Below are 18,034 nucleotides of genomic sequence, written 5' to 3' on the forward strand. Positions count from 1 at the left end.
TGCGTACTCGGTCTGGTAGGGAAGACCCGAGTGGTACCGACTCTCTGGTCCAAGAGTTGCTGCAGGGCACACAGGTGTTGAGCTTGCATCTTAACTTAACTCTGAGGGAGTTTTGCGTCAGCTGGTGCAGGTGGCGTTTATTCGGAGCAATTCTATCGGCGTGACAGAACAGCTTAGGTGGAGGCTTCGGGCGGCCGACCCTTATCCTCTGGGACTCTCGTGCCACGGAGAGATTTTGGTTGGTTCAGAACTGTCAGCTTGAACTGAGGAGTTTGGTTTTAACAAAACCTCAGGACACGCCCTCTCAGCGATAGAAAGCTTTGCTTATGGAGCAAAGACATTTGAGGTGGTAACCTTTAACCTGAATTCAGCATCCTGCATGGTGTGTATAAGTGTACATGACCTTCTGGTTACTGATCAAACATTACTGATTATCATAAATAATAATTATTATCAAACCAAAGAATAATAAGTCATTTCAGTAATTAAATACATTTATAATGAACCATGATGATTATTTATGATGATTATTTATGAACCTTGTAATAAACAGTGAAAAGAGTTTGTTAAAAATTATTATTTTAAATCTTGAAGTGTCCTTCATCTTGGGATGGAACGGCAGACACTTAAAAGGCAGTCAGATTAAAGATGGTTTTAGCAGACATTACGTCTCCTGTGATGGATAATATGTGGATAGAGGTTCAGCTTGACCCAGCTCGACCTAGCTGGGGAAGTGTGACCTTTGGGTCACAAATGAGGCCATTCATGTCGCTACAACACATTGCACCCAACCCCTTTGGCCCCCCACAAGTGGTGAGCCCATGGGAAGGGGGACCCATGTTTCCTCTTTGGGCTGTGCCCGGCCGTGCTCCACGAGTGAAAGTCCGGCCACCAGGCACCACCTCCAGGCCTGGCTCCGGAGGGGGGCCCGGCGACCCTCGTCCAGGCGAGGGAACACTGTTCACATTTGAGGTAATCATCATAAGGGGTCTGTGGGACACTGTCATCAGTTTTTGGCAAGGGAAATTATCTTTTTTTTTTTTTTTGCCATTTTTGGGGTGTTTATGAATGTGGAAGAGACCCAGCATCCCGTGATGGGACTAATAACATCAAGAGATAATAAATAAAGTAATATTAGGTAAATTTAACCCTTTACACGTGACCAGGACTCTGTGATCAATGTTTGGCAAGGGAAATTATCTTTTTTTTCTCCATTTTTGGGGTGTTTTGATGATACAGTAGACAGTATGAGTACAGTAACATCAACAGATAATACATAAAACCCTTATTTGGTCAATTTTAGCCTCCATGAAAATCTGAGCGATTCAATCACTTTTTGGCAAGTAAAATGCCATTTAGTTGTCTACAATTAAATCATCAATAAAGAATTTAAAGATATTTTGAGGCGTTTCTTATAGGTAAACAGGAGGGTGTAGTCTCTATTTGGCAAGTGACAATCTTAATTTTATGTACTGAAGTGCTTTTATCTTGTTACTTTTAAATAGAGCAACGTAATGTATAGCAACTTACACAGTGTCATTAAAGCCAAAGCTTGATCAGTTTAAATACTATTTTTCAAGAAAAAATGTGCCCCAAACTAGTTAACTGTGGCTCCATGTCAAGTGGACTAAAGAAAGGAAGGGGAAAAAATCAAATCGCTGGAGAATTGTTTATTTACATTTATAAAACGTTTACATTCAATACAGGGCGCCATTTTACGTTGTTTATTTATTTTTTAGTATCAAGGCTGTAACATAAAGATGGCCAGTTCTTACCACAAACCATCTTTCAAACGCAAATATTGCAAAAAGGATTAATATATCCTCATGGTGAACGTTTAAGACAAATAGCAACACTTAAAACAACTTCCGAACTGGAAAAACTAATATCCACGATAAACATCTGTTTAAGTACCTCTGCTTTCTGAATGTCCATATTGCTAGATATGCTGAGTTTCAGGGCGAAATCCTGAAGGAATTTCGTCTAGAAATGTAATTACCTAACCGTGCGCGATCCCGCGGTGGCTAATCATTTTTTGGCAGGGAGTCGATTTATGGCACAACACCGGATCGGGAAGTAAAGCCTGAGTCCCGATCAGTCTGAAACCACGTGATCGGGCCGATTTCCGATCATGTGATCAGATCAGGACATCCCTAATGTGAATGATTATTTTAATGATGAAAAGAGAAAATCCATTTTAAAGGCCTTTGTTGTTCTCAGGATTAAGCAGTTTCCTTGTGCTGCCACCTCAAAGCCTGTAATCCATTGTTCCATATATGCATGGTCCCTGTGTGTCCTGAGGTCCTGACATAGCAGATCATGAAATGTCTGCTGTCCATATGGAAGATGGGGACAGCTAGGTCCAGTTAATCCCCTGGATCGCCATGATTTTTGCATCCTCTCAGCTTCCTGTCTAGGTGATGAGGAAATTGTATGACTGAATCGGTGCATAGAGAGCCTCTGGGAGGTTGGCCGCAGCTCGCAGCTCCACCAGTCGGGCTGCCTGCTGCCGTGCTGAATGAAAACTGAGACACAAAAAGCACCAAAAGTGTGATTCTGAGGTCAACAGCCTGTGTGGTCGGCTCTGCTGTCCCAGACTGGCCAACGCAGAAAGGAACGGCTCAGTCAGCAGACCTGGACCACTGGAGTGATGAAAAGTACACACACACACACACACACACACACACACACACACACACACACACACACACACACACACACACACACACGCACGCGCGCGCACACACACACACACACACACACACACACTGCCACTGGACCTCATGCAGCGTCAGACCGTTTGTGATCAGACAGAGCCAGTTGGACCAAAGGGATATGAGCGGGAAACTTCAGAAGCTGCTCATGTTTCTGGATCAGAAAGGATTTGTATAACACATTCATATCTGACGGACTTTCCCATGTTCACTCTGGACAGGCGGTTTTTTGTTGAATCTCTCATGAGCAGGCTCCTTTTTTCAGCCATGCTCCTGGCTCTAGTTTCCAGTAGTCTGGTAGGGATGCTGTGCAGACCCGAGCTTATGGAGAACCGCTGACTCGGAACCAGGAACCAGGAACCAGGGTGAGTTCTGCTGGCGCTGCTGGCTGAAAACAGGCTGCTGCCTTTTATTTACCTGTAAGAATCTTAAAATTGTTAAATATTAACTGATGCTTTCAAAGCGCAATCGTGTCATCCAGTTTAATTCTGTGATTAGTTTCCTGTCTGACGTGATGCCTGAATCCAACATTTCTAATTTTTACATATTTGTTAAAGGGTGTGTTTCTGACTCAATCTCAGCATGTTTCACTGTTTTGTGAGTCTTTAGATTTGCATGATGTGTGCGTTGTGCACCACCACATCTGACTCTCGCTGTGTTCCAGGTGCTGAAATGGAAGATATAGTTTTGATTCTATTATTGCTCAGTAAGACACTTTTAGCTGGAGCTCAGTTCAATGGATACAACTGTGACACCAACTTTCACAGCCGATTTCCTGGTAAGAAGCTTAAACTGAATCTGTTTGTGATTTGTAGGATTATCATTTTAGTCTACTCTTGGGGACAGATAATGGGAGTGGCTTAATCAGAAGGTGAATGTGAAGCTCTTACAAACTTTGTCCCCCAGAATAAATGAGTAATTTAATTACTTTACTTATACTTGAGTAAAAAGACTTTTGTTTTTCATGCATTAAACCAACTTGTTGGTGTGTTTTCCAGCTGAGAGGGACATCAGTGTGTACTGTGGGGTTCAGACCATCACAGTCAAAGTCAACTTTTGCCCAGTCCTCTTTTCCGGCTACACGGACGCTGACTTGGCGCTTAACGGTCGCCATGGTGACACACACTGTCGAGGATTTATCAATAACAACACCTTTCCTACTGTGGTCATCTTTAGCATCAGTCTAGCGACGCTGGAGTCGTGTGGAAATGTGTTGCTGGTAGGAAGAACAAGGACAGCACACACACACACACACACACACACACACACACACACACACACACACACACACACACACACACACACACACACACACACACACACACACACACACACACACACACACACACACACACACACACACACACATGCATGCACACATTGATGGTCTGCTTAGTAGTGCATTACTTAATATTAACAGTTGTTATTATTTTACGTAATAGTTTATTGATGCTTAATAATGCACTAAGTAATGTTAAGAAAGGGACCCTTATTGTAAAGTGTTAACAAAGTCTGCTCTACATAAAATTTTAATTAGCCATCGCTAATGGCTAAGCGGGGATATGCGATGTTATCTGATACCATGTGACATGGCTGCTCTAGGCTGTGAGGTGTAAAAGCAGCTGACACTTGGCCACACCTCCAGCTGTCTCAGCCACTCACGAGCCAACACAAAACGATGTGGCTCATGGCTGCTGGCGCCCTCCAAAAAACCTTTCACCTTTCTTCTGGTGAAGGACATGGAGAGAAATCCTCCAGATTAGGAAGCTTGCTGCTGTTCCTCCGTCCGAGCAGAGCATGTGTGTGTTGGGTTTTAGTTAAGGTTAAGGTTAGCAGTAGACTGGTTATGGTTATGTTAGGGTTAGGTTAAGCCACAATCCAGTCACTAAAATGACGGTCCTCACAATGAATGTTATACTAGAGTGTATGTGTGTGTGTGTGTGTGTGTGTGTGTGTGTGTGTGTGTGTGTGTGTGTGTGTGTGTGTGTGTGTGCGCGTGTGTGGGTGGGTGGGGGGGGGGGGGGGGTCTTTAGTTTTTTTGTACACATATACACACATAAAGTGAATGAAGAAGAATAACATTTGTTTGCGTTTACATGTTTATTGTTGTGCATGAATGGGCCTCTGCTCTTTTGACTGCTGACAGTCACCTGTATTCAGTCTGATGCCAGGTCTATGAATGAGAATCGGTTCCAGGTCAGGATTGGAGACAGGCGTGTCCAGGAAATAGAGATCTACGTTTAGCTGAGACTGGTGATCAAATCCTCTCACTGCCAGAGTACCAGAGCTCTGAGAACCCTGTGGATCTGAGACACAGCTGGGGATCAAACATGTCCCCTCCTGACTTTACTTTGTCCTGTCATGAGCGGACGCCCGTGGCTCCACATGTTCTCTAACCAATAGTCATTTGTAATTATTGCACAATTTCTTTCCTGGTCTGATTTATTAATCATCAGTTTGGTTTCGAGGATGTTTGTTGTATTTTATTCATCTTTCTTGCAAAACATAAACCATGTTGAAAACCAACATTCAGGGTTTTAACTCTGTAAAGGCCTGTTTAAAGGTCAACTTCACCACAAAAACTTTTTAATAATGATTATTTCTGATTATAATCAGTCACTCTGGGTTTTTCATCCAGTCTGAACATGAAAATAGTCTCCTACACCTATCTCCTGCACTAGCTTCTGATAGAAAAGCTGGACAGATCTATGTCACAGTCACTTAACATTCATGGACTCATCCATCTTGACTCAAAGAAGGTTGTTGTTGGTTTAGCGTCCAGGAAACAGCACAGACCATCTTGGCTAGTAGAAGCTAACCGTTAGCATTAGCAACTCCACCACACAGCAGAACTCCTTCAGGTTTATGTTATTGGTGAAGGTAAAACATCAACGTTGCAGAGCAAACAGAGTCAGCAGTAGAGTTGCTTTACTGTTGTCTAATCAGGGGAGAGATATCCGAGTATCAGGCAATCAGACCTTGAATCCTGCCGTCTGAAGCTCAGCTCTGATATGGCTCACTTATTTCCTGAAACTGGTGCACCTCTGTAACTTTTCCCCCCAGAGAACGACTTACAAGGCATTCATTCCTACGAGAGACCACTGCAGATGTATTAAAAATATGAGTAAAATTGACCTTTAATTATTGATTAGATCCGGTGAATCTAGAAATCAAATATTTAGGGATTTTCTGCATTTAAGCTCTTTATTTGACATATTTGGTTTAACTTTTATTTAACTTATCTATTTAAAAACCTACAAATCCTCTTGCATCTATCAGTGATTAATGGTTTTTGATCCATGAACATTTCAGCCATGCAGAAGGTGGTGAAGCAGTGTTAGAGGACAAGAGGATCCACTCATCTTGTCCTTCTGCAGGTGTCCACCGCTCAGGGACCCAACGCCTATGGGAACCTGTCTTTGGTTCAGGTTGGAAACATATCTGGCTACATCGACACGCCCGACCCCCCCACCATCATCAGCTACCTGCCAGGTCTCCTGTACAGATACAGCTGCAGCTACCCGCTGGAATACCTGGTCAACAACACACAGCTGGCCTCGTGAGTGCTCCAACCCCCAACCCAGTAACCCTAACCCAGAAAACCAGTGGGGTTAAACTGCTGGGTACAGTACAGTCTGGTCCTTTCATCTAAAACATGAACTCTACCTAAAAATCCAACTTTAAAGCATTCAATACAGGGCCAGTTCCACGGGGGGGATGGGGGGGGGGGGCACAGGGTGGCCACTGCCACCCTGCTGTAGAGCCAAACAGCCGTGAATCATCTTGGGTACATCCTAAATCTTGGGACTGGTAGAAGACCTCACATGCCTCCTTTAATGATGGCTACTTGGATGCTGCTTAGCGGGAGAAGCAAAAGACATTCAGCGTCAATGTTTACACCAGCTCGGTAGCCTAGTGGTAGAGTGTCCGCCCTGAGACTGGGAGAGCCGGGTTAGATTCCTGGTCGGGTCATATCATCAACTTAGAAAAAATGGGACCCAATGCCTCCCTGCTTGACACTCAGCATTAAGGGTTGGACTGGGGGGTTAAACCACCAAATGGTTCTCGAGCACGGTCGTGTCTGCAGCTCACCGCCCCCCCAGGGGATGGGTCAAATGCGGAGAACAAATTTCGCACACACATCAGTGTGTGTGACAACTGATGGGACTTTAACTTTACACATAGATGATGATGATGATGATGATGATGATAGCATAAATAGTCTTGGAGTGTTTTGTGGGAATTTGTTGACCACATCTACATGAAGGAGGTTTTCACATACATGGTGAGGTCCATCATTGCTCCATACCTAGACCTTTACACCCTATGTAAAATGTTCTAGATCAGATCAGAATTAAAGTGGGCTAATGTTATTTTAATGTTTAAAACGTATTTCTCTGTTTGGACTGAAGATCCGCAGCAGCCATCTCAGTGAAGGAAAGCAACGGTACCTTCATCAGCACCTTGAATCTGCTGCTTTATAACGTAAGTTCATGTTTTATTGTTGCTGTCGAGGCGAGCTGAGCCAGCCCGCCCAGACCCAAACACCACATGACAAGTTACCGTGTCTCTCTGCAGGATTCGTCCTACAGCCAGCAGCTGTCCATCCCCATGGCTGGACTGACTCTGAAGACTCGGGTGTTTGCTGCTGTAAAAGCCTCCAACCTGGATAGGAGGTATCGTTTTCCAGTCTAACAACCCTGAGTCTGAGCTTCTGGCACTTTGTTCATATCAGCTAAAGCACGGTTCACTAGTCCTAACCCAGTCAGACGATTCACCAGGAGGAGTGCAGGAAGCTCACTGTTTCCTGTTCCCTTTTTCCTGCTGACTTAGAGGATCTCAGTGGGACTTTGTTTTACTGTTGAATCATCTACCGTATTGACCCAAATGTAGGACATCCCCGGTTATAAGACAACCCCCCTTTCTGAGACTAATCTTAAGGAAAAGACAAAAAAAATCTGTTTTTCAATTAACTTTTTTATAGAAAATTTTAAAACAAATACTGAGCAAAAATACTATTTTAATGCAAAAGATCAGAACTTTGCTGACGTGGGAAATCAAAAGTCAAATGAGGCTTTTATTCGCTGTACTCACCCTCATGCTGCTGTGGTCCGCTGTACCATCAGATCGACACCTGCTGGCTCCTCCCATTGAACATCATCCTCACTGCCATCCATGCAAGGTTTGACGCCTATACTGAACTGACCACCCATCTTAAAATTTGCATAACTCTGCCATAGTATGTTCACTTGCCCCACTTTTGGTCCACTCTGCTCCGAGCTTCCCTCTCCAATATTTTCTCCTGTTGAGAACATACAGCCTGGCGCCCTCTGCTGTTACGGGCGTGCAACAGTTAGACCCCGATTATAAGACGACCCCAGATTTAAAAATTATTTTCTATGAAAAAAATCTCGTCTTACATTCGGGTCAATACGGCATTTACATCAACGCCTGTCAGTAGTTACTTTAGATTATTTTTGAGGCTTTTACTTTGAAAGTGACCAGTGAGGTTCACCTGTTTGGGCGGCTCTGCAGGTAAACAGGGCCTCTAAGCATTAATGAAATCAAACCTGAGTTTTTGGGTTAGAGCTGATCACTTTTCCACACAGAACCGCTGGTCTGGATCCCTAAAGAAATAAAACAACAACACTGAGGTGTGACAGTACAGGCCTGAGGGGGTGACTCAGAGTGAACACCCCCAATAGTCTCAGCTGATCCCAGGTCTGCTTTTTAATGTTTTTAATGTGGGATAGATGGAACGTTATGATGGACTACTGCTACACAACACCGTCTGGAAACCCAAATGATGAGCTTCGCTATGACCTTTTCTTTAGGTACGTCCAGCTCATTATTAGGTCCAGTTCTGGATTCCTCCGACCTTTTACTGACAACATGAACGTTTCTGTCCTGACCAGCTGTGAAAAAGATCCCCAGACCACCATCTTTGAAAACGGGAAGAGCCAAATGGGTCGCTTTGCCTTTGAAGTATTTCGTTTTGTGAAGCACAAGAACCAGAAGATGTCCACCGTCTTCCTGCACTGTGTCACTAAGCTGTGCCGAGCAGACGACTGTCCAGTGCTCACTCCTGTGAGATTAACACCAGCACTAACGCACCAACACACTAGTGAATGGAGATAATTAGCGCTAATAACAAACCATACCAATCAGCTACATGATGACCAAAGAAACTTAGGGAAGGTTTTAACTCCTTTCTAATTTAGTCAGATTAACATTTAACAATAGAACTGAATTTTATTTTACTTTATTCATTTGTAATGAGTTAATTTTCATGTTATTTAACAAGCCATAAAACATAGGATTCCATAGGAAATATGAAATCAACCTTATGGATCTGTGGGTACTGTTTAACCAGAAGATTGGAACTTTTTATTGCAGGGATTAGATAACAGCTTCATATTAATTCAGAGGCAATGGAAGAGAGAGTCAGGTTTTAAAAGTTTAAAGATTTATTACTTAACAAATTAAAACTAGACTAACTTTAACACTAAGTGTATGGTGTAACTAAGGTGAATGAGATGGAGAATGGTGTAGTGTGAAATGTTGCTCAGAACCAGCAAATCCGAAGAAGCGATTAGTTCTGATGGGAAATGAAGGTGATGTCTTCGCGCTAAGCTTTGGTTAGGAGATTCATAAACACATTCTGCCATTTTGCCGGCCTCCATACCCTTTTGGAAGTCCCTGTTGGATCGGGAATGTTGAGGTCCAGCTTGACCCTTTCTGGAACCGAAGCCGGTAGGAAAAGCAGCGGTTGCCGACCAGACCAGTCTTTGAGATACTTCTGGGTCACAACAGTTTTGTTGGCATCTAGCAAGACCCAAACCTGGGTCATGATGGTTCAGCTTTTATTTTGAAAGGAACCGTTGCAGCAATTGGAACAGCAACAGATTTTATCCAGCTTGTCGTTGGTTCTTTTGGCTGAAGAGGAAAGTTATGGATTGGCCACTCCGACAACTTCTCTAGAACGCTTTGAACTGGCGTTAAAGATGACGTGGGCATAGTTTTATACTTCGGATGTCTTGGTTTTATGGTCGAATGAAAAGATGACAGATTTACCAAGCACCACCAAAACCACGCCTCTGTCAGATCTGGCAGATTCTGATTGGATCAGTAACAGCAATGTGTCATGTCTTAACGCTACGTGAGATCAGTCCTAGTGGAAACATTTAAAGTCACATTACTCATCATATTCTATAGGATTATAATGAAGTAATTAATATTTTGATTTCACAGATTGGTCACATCTTATTATTGACTAACACTTTGTTTGATTAGCTTTATTAAAAATAGAGTTCTTTGATTTATTAAAAGGAGAGAGTCCTTTCTTCATTCTTCTCTTGAGCTGGAAAGAAGCAGTTTATAAGCAAATGCATGAGACCTTGAGGCCATATCTCATGCAGACTAGTTCTGTGTCAGAGGAGAGGGGGAGAATAACTTTTGGTGGAAAACAGTCATTTCATTCTGTTACAAATTTTACTCAAACGTACGCGGTGGAGGGGTTACTTATGAGGAAAAAATGTGGATAAACATGATAAAAACACATTAAAGATGTGAAAAAACATAGCAGAGAGCTAAAATGTGTGTCTGTGTGTGGTCAATCTACCAACATGTTTGTATCTGTTATAGATCTGCAGCAACAGGAAAAAGCGGGAGACCCCTGAGGGAAGGGAATCGAGTAGTTTGTCTGGGAATGCTGTCCTGACGGCCGGTCCCATCATCACCCGGAGCGGTACGGGTTCTCCTGTCATTCTATCTTCCTGTTAATGACGCAGATCTGGAGAGATGTCCAAATATTAGGAAATAAGGCTTCAAATCCTGTTGTATTCTGCTCACCTCTGCTCTGGCTCACCTCTAGTTCCTGAAACAGGCGCACCAGAGCTTTCATCTCACAGAGATCGATTCACAACGCATTCATTTATACTAGAGACCACTTCAGATGTGTTGAATAAACAAGTGAACTTGGTCTTTAAAGCTGCTATAGCGAATCTGCAAATAAGCTAGGTTTTGAATGCAAACACGATTACTGAACACTAGTGATGCACTGATATGAAATTTTTGGGCCGATGCAGATATCCGATATTAAGATCACTGTTATGGCCAATAACTGATATTTGCCGATACCGATATACTGGCATTAATGCTTCTAAAATCAGCAGACTTTGTATAGAATGACAACTATTAAAGCTGAATTTACGTTATTATGTACACACACCACACATTTACGGTTCTGAGATGATTTCATTCACTGTTCATGTGACTAAACAATTACACATCACCCCCTCTCCCTCTGAAACAGGCAAACAAATGGAGACGAGATGGAAAAAATATTGGTTGTTAAAGGCCCAGTGTGTGGTATTTTTACCTGTTTACTAAAAATCCTGTTTCCAGTTCACAAACTTGTCCTTTTTCACTAATATTTCTCACCAACATCAATTCTAAATATTCCTCTCAACTTGAAATTTTACATTTTTAAATGCAAAAACTGTGGTCGATCCTCCATGGTCATCCACCATCTTAAAATACAGTAGCTGTTTAGGGACATACGAGCTCCTCGTTACCTGTTTGGACTATGACTGTAACCTGAAAGAACCAGCAGAGGGCAGCAGTGTGCCCTGGAAGCATGAAGTCTGCTAATTCAACAAAGAAGTATAAAAGAATAGCTACACCGCTGTATTTGTTAGTTTGGGTAAAGAAACGATTAAATCAAAAGGCACATAAAATTTGTCAGTTCGTCATCATGTCCAACACAAGGAAGCTGCATATGTTCAGACCCCCGCCCGCTATTATCTGGACGCCAGCCTCTGATCAGTGTCTCTGACTCCCAAACTCACCTGAAGTTGTTCATCCGTCTTTTCCTACCAGAACTCCCGACCCGGTCCCAACGTGTCCGTTCCAAAGTCTTTCTACTCAAGTCTCCTCTCTTCCTGCAGCCTGCCGTCTCCCTCAACACGCTCCAGCGCTCGTCCGCTAGCCAGTGGCTGAATCAGCGTTGTTTACTTTATCTCCACAGAATATTTCAGGGGAACACAATTTCTCACAACACCTGACATCACCCCTCCTCCGTGTGTGAATGGTGACAGCTTCAAGAACAGAACTAGCTTGCTTCCTTCAGTCATAATTATTAATGCTATTTTGAAGAGGTCGTGTAGCTTGTTTCAAGCTTTGTGTGGGCTAGGCTACACAGGTTGGAAATTGATTATGCAGTCAAACTCATGAGTGAGCCACCGTAGCTGCAATACTTTCTCTGAACTGCATGGCGCTAAAGAGTCACATGTTTTTCATCATGATTTCAATGGATTTCACACACGGGGCCTTTAATATCTGATATGTTAAAAAATGACTAATATCGGCCGATACCGATATTGATGCTTATATATTGTCCATCCCTACTGAACACTGATCCCTATCCTCAGGTACCCACAGGAAACCCGGGTTGACAGAGGAAACAAGATGGTGCAGAACACAAGTCGCTGATTTCTAGGCCCAAACGTCTTTTGTTGTCAGTGACTGTGTTTTTTAATCTTTATATTTTGTGACTCTGGTAGTTTATCCTGAAGATGAAGTGGTAGCAGCCAGCTGTCTCCTTCTCTGACATTACAATAGAATAGAATAGAATAGAATAGAATAGAATGGAATAGACTTTGTTGATCCCACAGTGGGGAAATTCACCTGTTACAGCATCACCAACACTTAAGAGGATAATTTAAAGAGAAATAATAACAAAGGTACATGTGTATACACTTAGGCAGTGAGCTAGTAATGTGACCTTCGACCACTAAAAACCACAAATAAAAAAATAAAGAACTTGGGTTCTTTATTGTTGAGCAGAGAACCGTTCACATCAGTGGTGATCTGTTGCTAAATACGTGAGTGGAGGACCCAGGGAAGTGCAGCAGTTTGGTGAGACCAACAACCGGATGGTCCAATGGTGATGAAATGTGTTATTGGTGGAGGTTTTTAGAAAAATGCGACAGAACCACTTAAAGAGCAAGTCACCCCCAAATCAACTTTTTTTTGCTGATAAACTAAATAAACGAGTGTCTAATCGTGCTGCAGACACATGTAGTCAATAATTTGGCACTTCAGTGCATCTTAGTTAAAATTTAAATATTCTGCCTAAAACTGTTATTGCATTTGAATTTAAATCTGCCATCGCTATTGGCTAAGAGGTATGCTATGATGTAAACTAGTACATTATGACGTCACAATGCTGTCGTGAGTCTGTGTGTGTATTTGTTAGCGGCTCCGTCCTCTCGGTCTGCCAGGCAACAGCATTTGTTGCATTTTTCAAACATGAAGTGGGAGTGGAGTTAGACTCTGGTAGGGGGCGACTTGCTCTTTAATTCATTTTTTCTGTTTTTATTTATTTATTTATTTATTTATTTATTTTACAAATGTTTCAGTCACATGTCTTCCTTCTTTACTTGTGTCTTAAGAACAAATAAACCAAAAGTAACTGAAGTAATGATCCATCACTCTAAAAACCCAGGACTAAACCAAAGTTAGCTGGTTTGGGTCACTCGGGTAGACCGACAGCACTAGCTATTTTCTCATGCCGGCTCCAAAATAAACAGCAGTCTCGTTCTTTAAAGTATTTAACTGCTGTTTCTTTTTCTTCGTCCACAGATGAAACAGCAGCCAACAATTCTCAGCTGGGTAAGTAATGTTACAGAATGCACTGAAACCGACCGGCACCATTAAAGTTAAACATGTCTGAACTTCTCTTCTGGGCTGCGCAGTGGCGCAGTGGTTAGAGCTGTTGCCTTGCAGCGAGAAAGTCCTGGGTTCGATTCCCGGCCTGGTATCTTTCTGCATGGAGTTTGCATGTTCTCCCTGTGCATGCGTGGGTTCTCTCCGGGCACTCCGGCTTCTTCCCACAGTCCAAAAACATGACTGCTATGTTGATTGGTCTGTCTAAATTGTCCTTAGGTGTGTGTGTGTGTGTGTGTGTGTGCGTGTGCATGATTGTTTGTCCTGTGTGTCTCTGTGTTGCCCTGCGATGGACTGGCTCTCTGTCCAGGGTGTACCCCGCCTGATTGCCCGTTGACCGCTGGAGTTAGGCACTAGCCCCCACCCCCCGTGACCCTGCGTGGACAAAGCGGGTTCAGAAGATGGATGGATGGATGAACTTCTCTTCTCCTTAATCCCTAAATGTTTAAATTGTGAAAATTCTGAAACCCATCAGTGGTACTCCTGTACTTCCTGTGAGAAAACATGAATGGGTTGTTTGTGTTTGCTGCAGCATTGATCTGAGCGAAGTCTTTATTAGGAACAAGATTTTTCTTTTCAGCAGAGAAAAGTAATAATAAACTACCTTTGAGACTCTTATTTTGGAGAATTAAAGGAAGTTCTTTGAGTTCTGTTGAATACTGCTGAACTTCAGAGTGAGAGAGATTCTTGTTTATTTTATGGTTTAGAGTCCAGCATCCTCACTCACAATCAGAATAAAACAACAATAGAAACATCATAGTCTGTAGTATGAAGAATGATAGAGGATGTTCTGTAGGACCAGTTTAGCACACGCTGAGATGTTTCTTTGTGTTTCTGCTGCTACAGCACATATGAAGGCCTCGGAGTTTCAGATGAACACAACAACAAGCTTGCTCATCTCAGGAGTCATCGTTCTGGGAGTCATAAGCATCTGTTTCTTTATCTTCTCACTCACACTCCACAAATGCAAGAGTTCTCCTGTCAGCAGCAGGTCTGGAGTTCACAACCCAGTGTTTGACTGAACATGAGTCCCAGCAGACACTCAGGCTCTCCTCATGGCAATGGAGATGTGATTTTTGTGCTTGTAGTGATGTGACAGGAGAACACAGGTGTTGCATTAGAAACCCTGCAGGAACAACGTGCTATAGAGTAGAGATGACTTCTGTGTTTTATGTATCAACAATGTTCAGAGGAAATAAAAGAAATCTGACTTTTGTCATTAATGTCCATTTACAAGATAGGGCTGGCCACACCTGTGCTTAAAAGGATGTTCTACAGAGGCTGTCTGTGACAACATCAGTATGAAACATCAATGATCTCACCTCAGTTAAACACGGCCCATTTCTACCAGCATTCAGCGCAGCTCAACTCGGTTCAGCCCGGTTACAAGACTTTAATCAGTGAATTTGTGGTTGCTGCTCCCTGCTTGTGGCTCCAAGAGTATCGAACCAAAGCTGAAAACACACCGTCAGAGACTGTAAGTCACTGATTTGCTTGTGGGCGGAGTCACTGGCTTCTCCGGAGTTTTCCAGCAGTCTTTACTGGATCTCTCCTTTTAGAATTATGGTGTCAGATGGGCGCCAAAACCCGTGCACGCGTATTGTCCACCTCGCGCGTGCGAACGGGACTCACGCGTGGAAGTTAGAACCTCTCGAGTGAAAATATACTTGGCGAGGAGTAGGGGCTGCACGACTTGATTTTTTTAAGTCGACTGTCAAGTAATGAAAATCGAGTCAACTTTGACTAGTCGTTGATGATGTCATACACCTGAAGCGGCGTGTGCGGGGTGGGGGTGGGGGGGGGGGTCGCTGGAGTTTTTGATGATTAAAATTGCGCCCACATTTTCAAAGTTAAATACATCTCTTTTAACAGCGGTAGTTTCTGCATTTATACTGCTCCACTTCAGCTCTCTCCCCCTCCCCATGCACAGTGCGCCTGCAGCCTCTAAGAGTTCCGGCTGCTCTAAACATTAAAATAATTATTTCATTTTCTGTTCCTCACTTCTGATTACCTTCAGTGGTGTCTGTTTGTTGCAACCAGCAGGTACAACAACTAGCTTGTTTTTATTTGACTATTTTTCTGTCCTGTCTGTTTATTATCATCCTGCATCTCGTCTCAATCCTAAAGAAAAACTGCTACCTGGGTTCATATATATTCACCTCATGAGTTACCTTTGAACTGCAGTTCTAATTGATCTACCGACCGCAAAAACAGCGGAGTGCGCGCTGCTCCCCGACCGCATCAGTGAGGTGAAGTTATTGGAGGACAAAACAGGTGATAAGCCCCGCTCCACAGCAGCAAAACGCATCAGGCACAAATAAAAGACAGAAAACATCAAAGGAAATGAAGCGACATGAACGATCGCGTGTTAAATTTGTTTTTGAGGTGGCGACAACTAATTTGATGTTACTGTGGCCGTGCTCAGGACGCAGATGTCTGGAGCGCATCAACGATCAGAGCTTTGCATGTGCACGCTGGTTAAGATTAGGATGGGGGTGAGGGGAAAGTTAAATTGCAAGAGGGTAAACGTCACAATTTGGTTAAATGTCCGTTTTACGGCGGGCGTCAGTACCGACGCTCTGGCACAGCGCGTTGCCTCCCAATGCGCAGGGGCTCGTCACCTGCTGTCTTTTCCGAGGACTGCATCTTGTCGCTCATTATCACGTGACAGCGACTAGTCGCTGAAAAGCATAAAAAGTCACTACAGAGCAGTGAAGTCGACTAGTCGACTAGTTCATACAACCCCAGCGAGGAGGTCATTTGTACACTGAGAGGGAGCAAACTGTGTCTGTGAGCACACAAGGATGTGCACAAGTGTCAAACCTGCGTGCGCACATTGGCCAACGAGCACACGGCAGAGGAAAACATGCGCGCGGCTGCCTCACTGCGCATGTGGCAGCCTTTCTGCGCACTCTGTGCGGCAGCCTCATTGCGCGTGTGGCAGCCTTACAGCTCGCTCGGTTTCTGATTCTGCTCGCTCGGTTGTTGGGAGTTTTGGCACTCGCATACGCGTGCACGGGTTTTGGCGCCCATCTGACGCCATATAGGACTCTGAAAAAAGGCCACAGCCTGAGCAGAATGTTCCACATCACTACCCCAATCCTCCATTGTGTTGTGTTTTGGTGTCGGGTTCAGCTCATCTCATGCTACTTGTCAAACTCTGTGCTATGATAGTAGCAAGTAACAGGTGCTCTTCAGGGTTGTCTGAAACATCCAGTGTAGGTGAGGAATAAATAAAAGGGGATCCAAGGCACTCCGAATGGTGTGAATCATTTATTGAACAAGAAAAAGCAGACACATTTCGATCGCTTGTGGACTCCTTCAGGGCATAGATGACATTAAATTAAACAGGTGATCGTAAATAGGGGACTTCTGGTCACATGACAGAAACATATGACCAGCAACCAACATGAATACAACAAATCAATGGGAAATCAGACTCTTCCTAAAAGCCAACAATGATTAAAAAAAAATCTAATCATATGTCAGTGGGTCAATTAGGACAATTGAGGACAACAGACAAAACACGCCTGTAAGCGTGTGCCTCTGCTATGAATTAATATCTGTGAGACACTAAATCACATTATAGTGAAAAAATGGAAAAGTCCAGCTTCTCGTTGACACCAGGAAATATGGTGGCATGCAATCTTTCAATCCAGAATGTTTCCCTTTGAGATGGAGTTTGTAGAATGTCCTCCCTGGTGTTATACTTGGATAACTTCACTATCACAGGTAATCCTTTGGGGTTGCACTGTGGGGAAGAGCGATAGTGTTTGGTGACTGGGCAAATCATGTTCTCCTTTCTGATAGCTTACTTATGTTCTCCGAATCTGTCTCACAATCTGCTGTTCGTGAAGCCAGTGTAAGAGCAGCTACAGATGCAACCCAGATGATAAATTACATGGGTACTGTTTGCAACAGACGAGTCCTTAGCCATTTGTCTTTGATTGGATGACAATGACCTCAAACTAAGTCAAAGTAGTTCCAACGTGGATTACTACTGTTTAAGAAAACCTCAAATCCATAAATGGTTTAGAGCATTGTGCTAACAATAATTCACCAACCTTTGCTTATTAACACATTATTAACATGTAGTTGCACACAGTCATTAGAAGATCTGTAACCTCTCTGGTCAGAATCTTATGTTTCTGTCAGAATCACGTGTGATGGTTTAAAATGGTGTAAACACATCTGTAGGTTTTTTAAAAGTGTGACCAGGGTTCAAATAAATCTCTTTCCTCAAACCGATGTTGTTCAAAGGGCGATCTACAATGGGAGAGAGGTTGAAAACCTTCCCTCAGATCACCCAATCAGAGATATCAACTATGACTTCAGTGTTTCATGCTTGGTAAAGGCCATAGTGTGAATGTTTGGCATTCAACCAAACTTTGATGTTGAACAAAAACAACTAAAATGTTCATTAGAATTGAAAAGTAGTCTGCTGATTGTTTTGATGAGAACGTTTTTTAATCTGTTTTATTCATCCTATAGCGTTAAGGATTGACCACATATATATCAAATGGTCAATAAAATGTGATATTCCATATAAATATGAAATATCAATCTGATTGGTCTTTGAATGTTTAATCAGA

The 18,034-nt window shown here is 43.1% G+C and overlaps 1 protein-coding gene across 1 annotated transcript; it reads left to right on the forward strand.

Moving 5' to 3' along the window:
• The first annotated feature begins 2,665 nt into the window (after positions 1–2,665).
• On the forward strand, positions 2,666–15,042 carry zpld1a (zona pellucida-like domain containing 1a). Its single transcript, XM_015960661.3, has 11 exons — positions 2,666–3,079; positions 3,379–3,492; positions 3,713–3,933; positions 6,092–6,273; positions 7,127–7,199; positions 7,293–7,390; positions 8,468–8,548; positions 8,630–8,801; positions 10,359–10,461; positions 13,359–13,388; positions 14,289–15,042. Exons 2-11 carry the CDS (start codon positions 3,387–3,389, stop codon positions 14,462–14,464), a joined length of 1,242 nt encoding a protein of 413 aa, XP_015816147.1. The 5' UTR covers positions 2,666–3,079; positions 3,379–3,386; the 3' UTR covers positions 14,465–15,042.
• Positions 15,043–18,034: the final 2,992 nt, after the last annotated feature.

The sequence above is a fragment of the Nothobranchius furzeri genome, chromosome 10 (assembly GCF_043380555.1).
Source record: "Nothobranchius furzeri strain GRZ-AD chromosome 10, NfurGRZ-RIMD1, whole genome shotgun sequence".
NCBI classification, from domain to species: Eukaryota; Metazoa; Chordata; class Actinopteri; order Cyprinodontiformes; family Nothobranchiidae; genus Nothobranchius; species Nothobranchius furzeri.

Bases quoted from the DNA above. Each gene is read 5' to 3' on its own strand.
- zpld1a (XM_015960661.3), top strand. From the start codon at position 3,387: ATGGAAGATATAGTTTTGATTCTATTATTGCTCAGTAAGACACTTTTA. The intron at 3,493-3,712 runs GTAAGAAGCTTA...TGTGTTTTCCAG, and splicing joins CTTTCACAGCCGATTTCCTG to CTGAGAGGGACATCAGTGTG. The intron at 7,200-7,292 runs GTAAGTTCATGT...GTCTCTCTGCAG, and splicing joins TGAATCTGCTGCTTTATAAC to GATTCGTCCTACAGCCAGCA.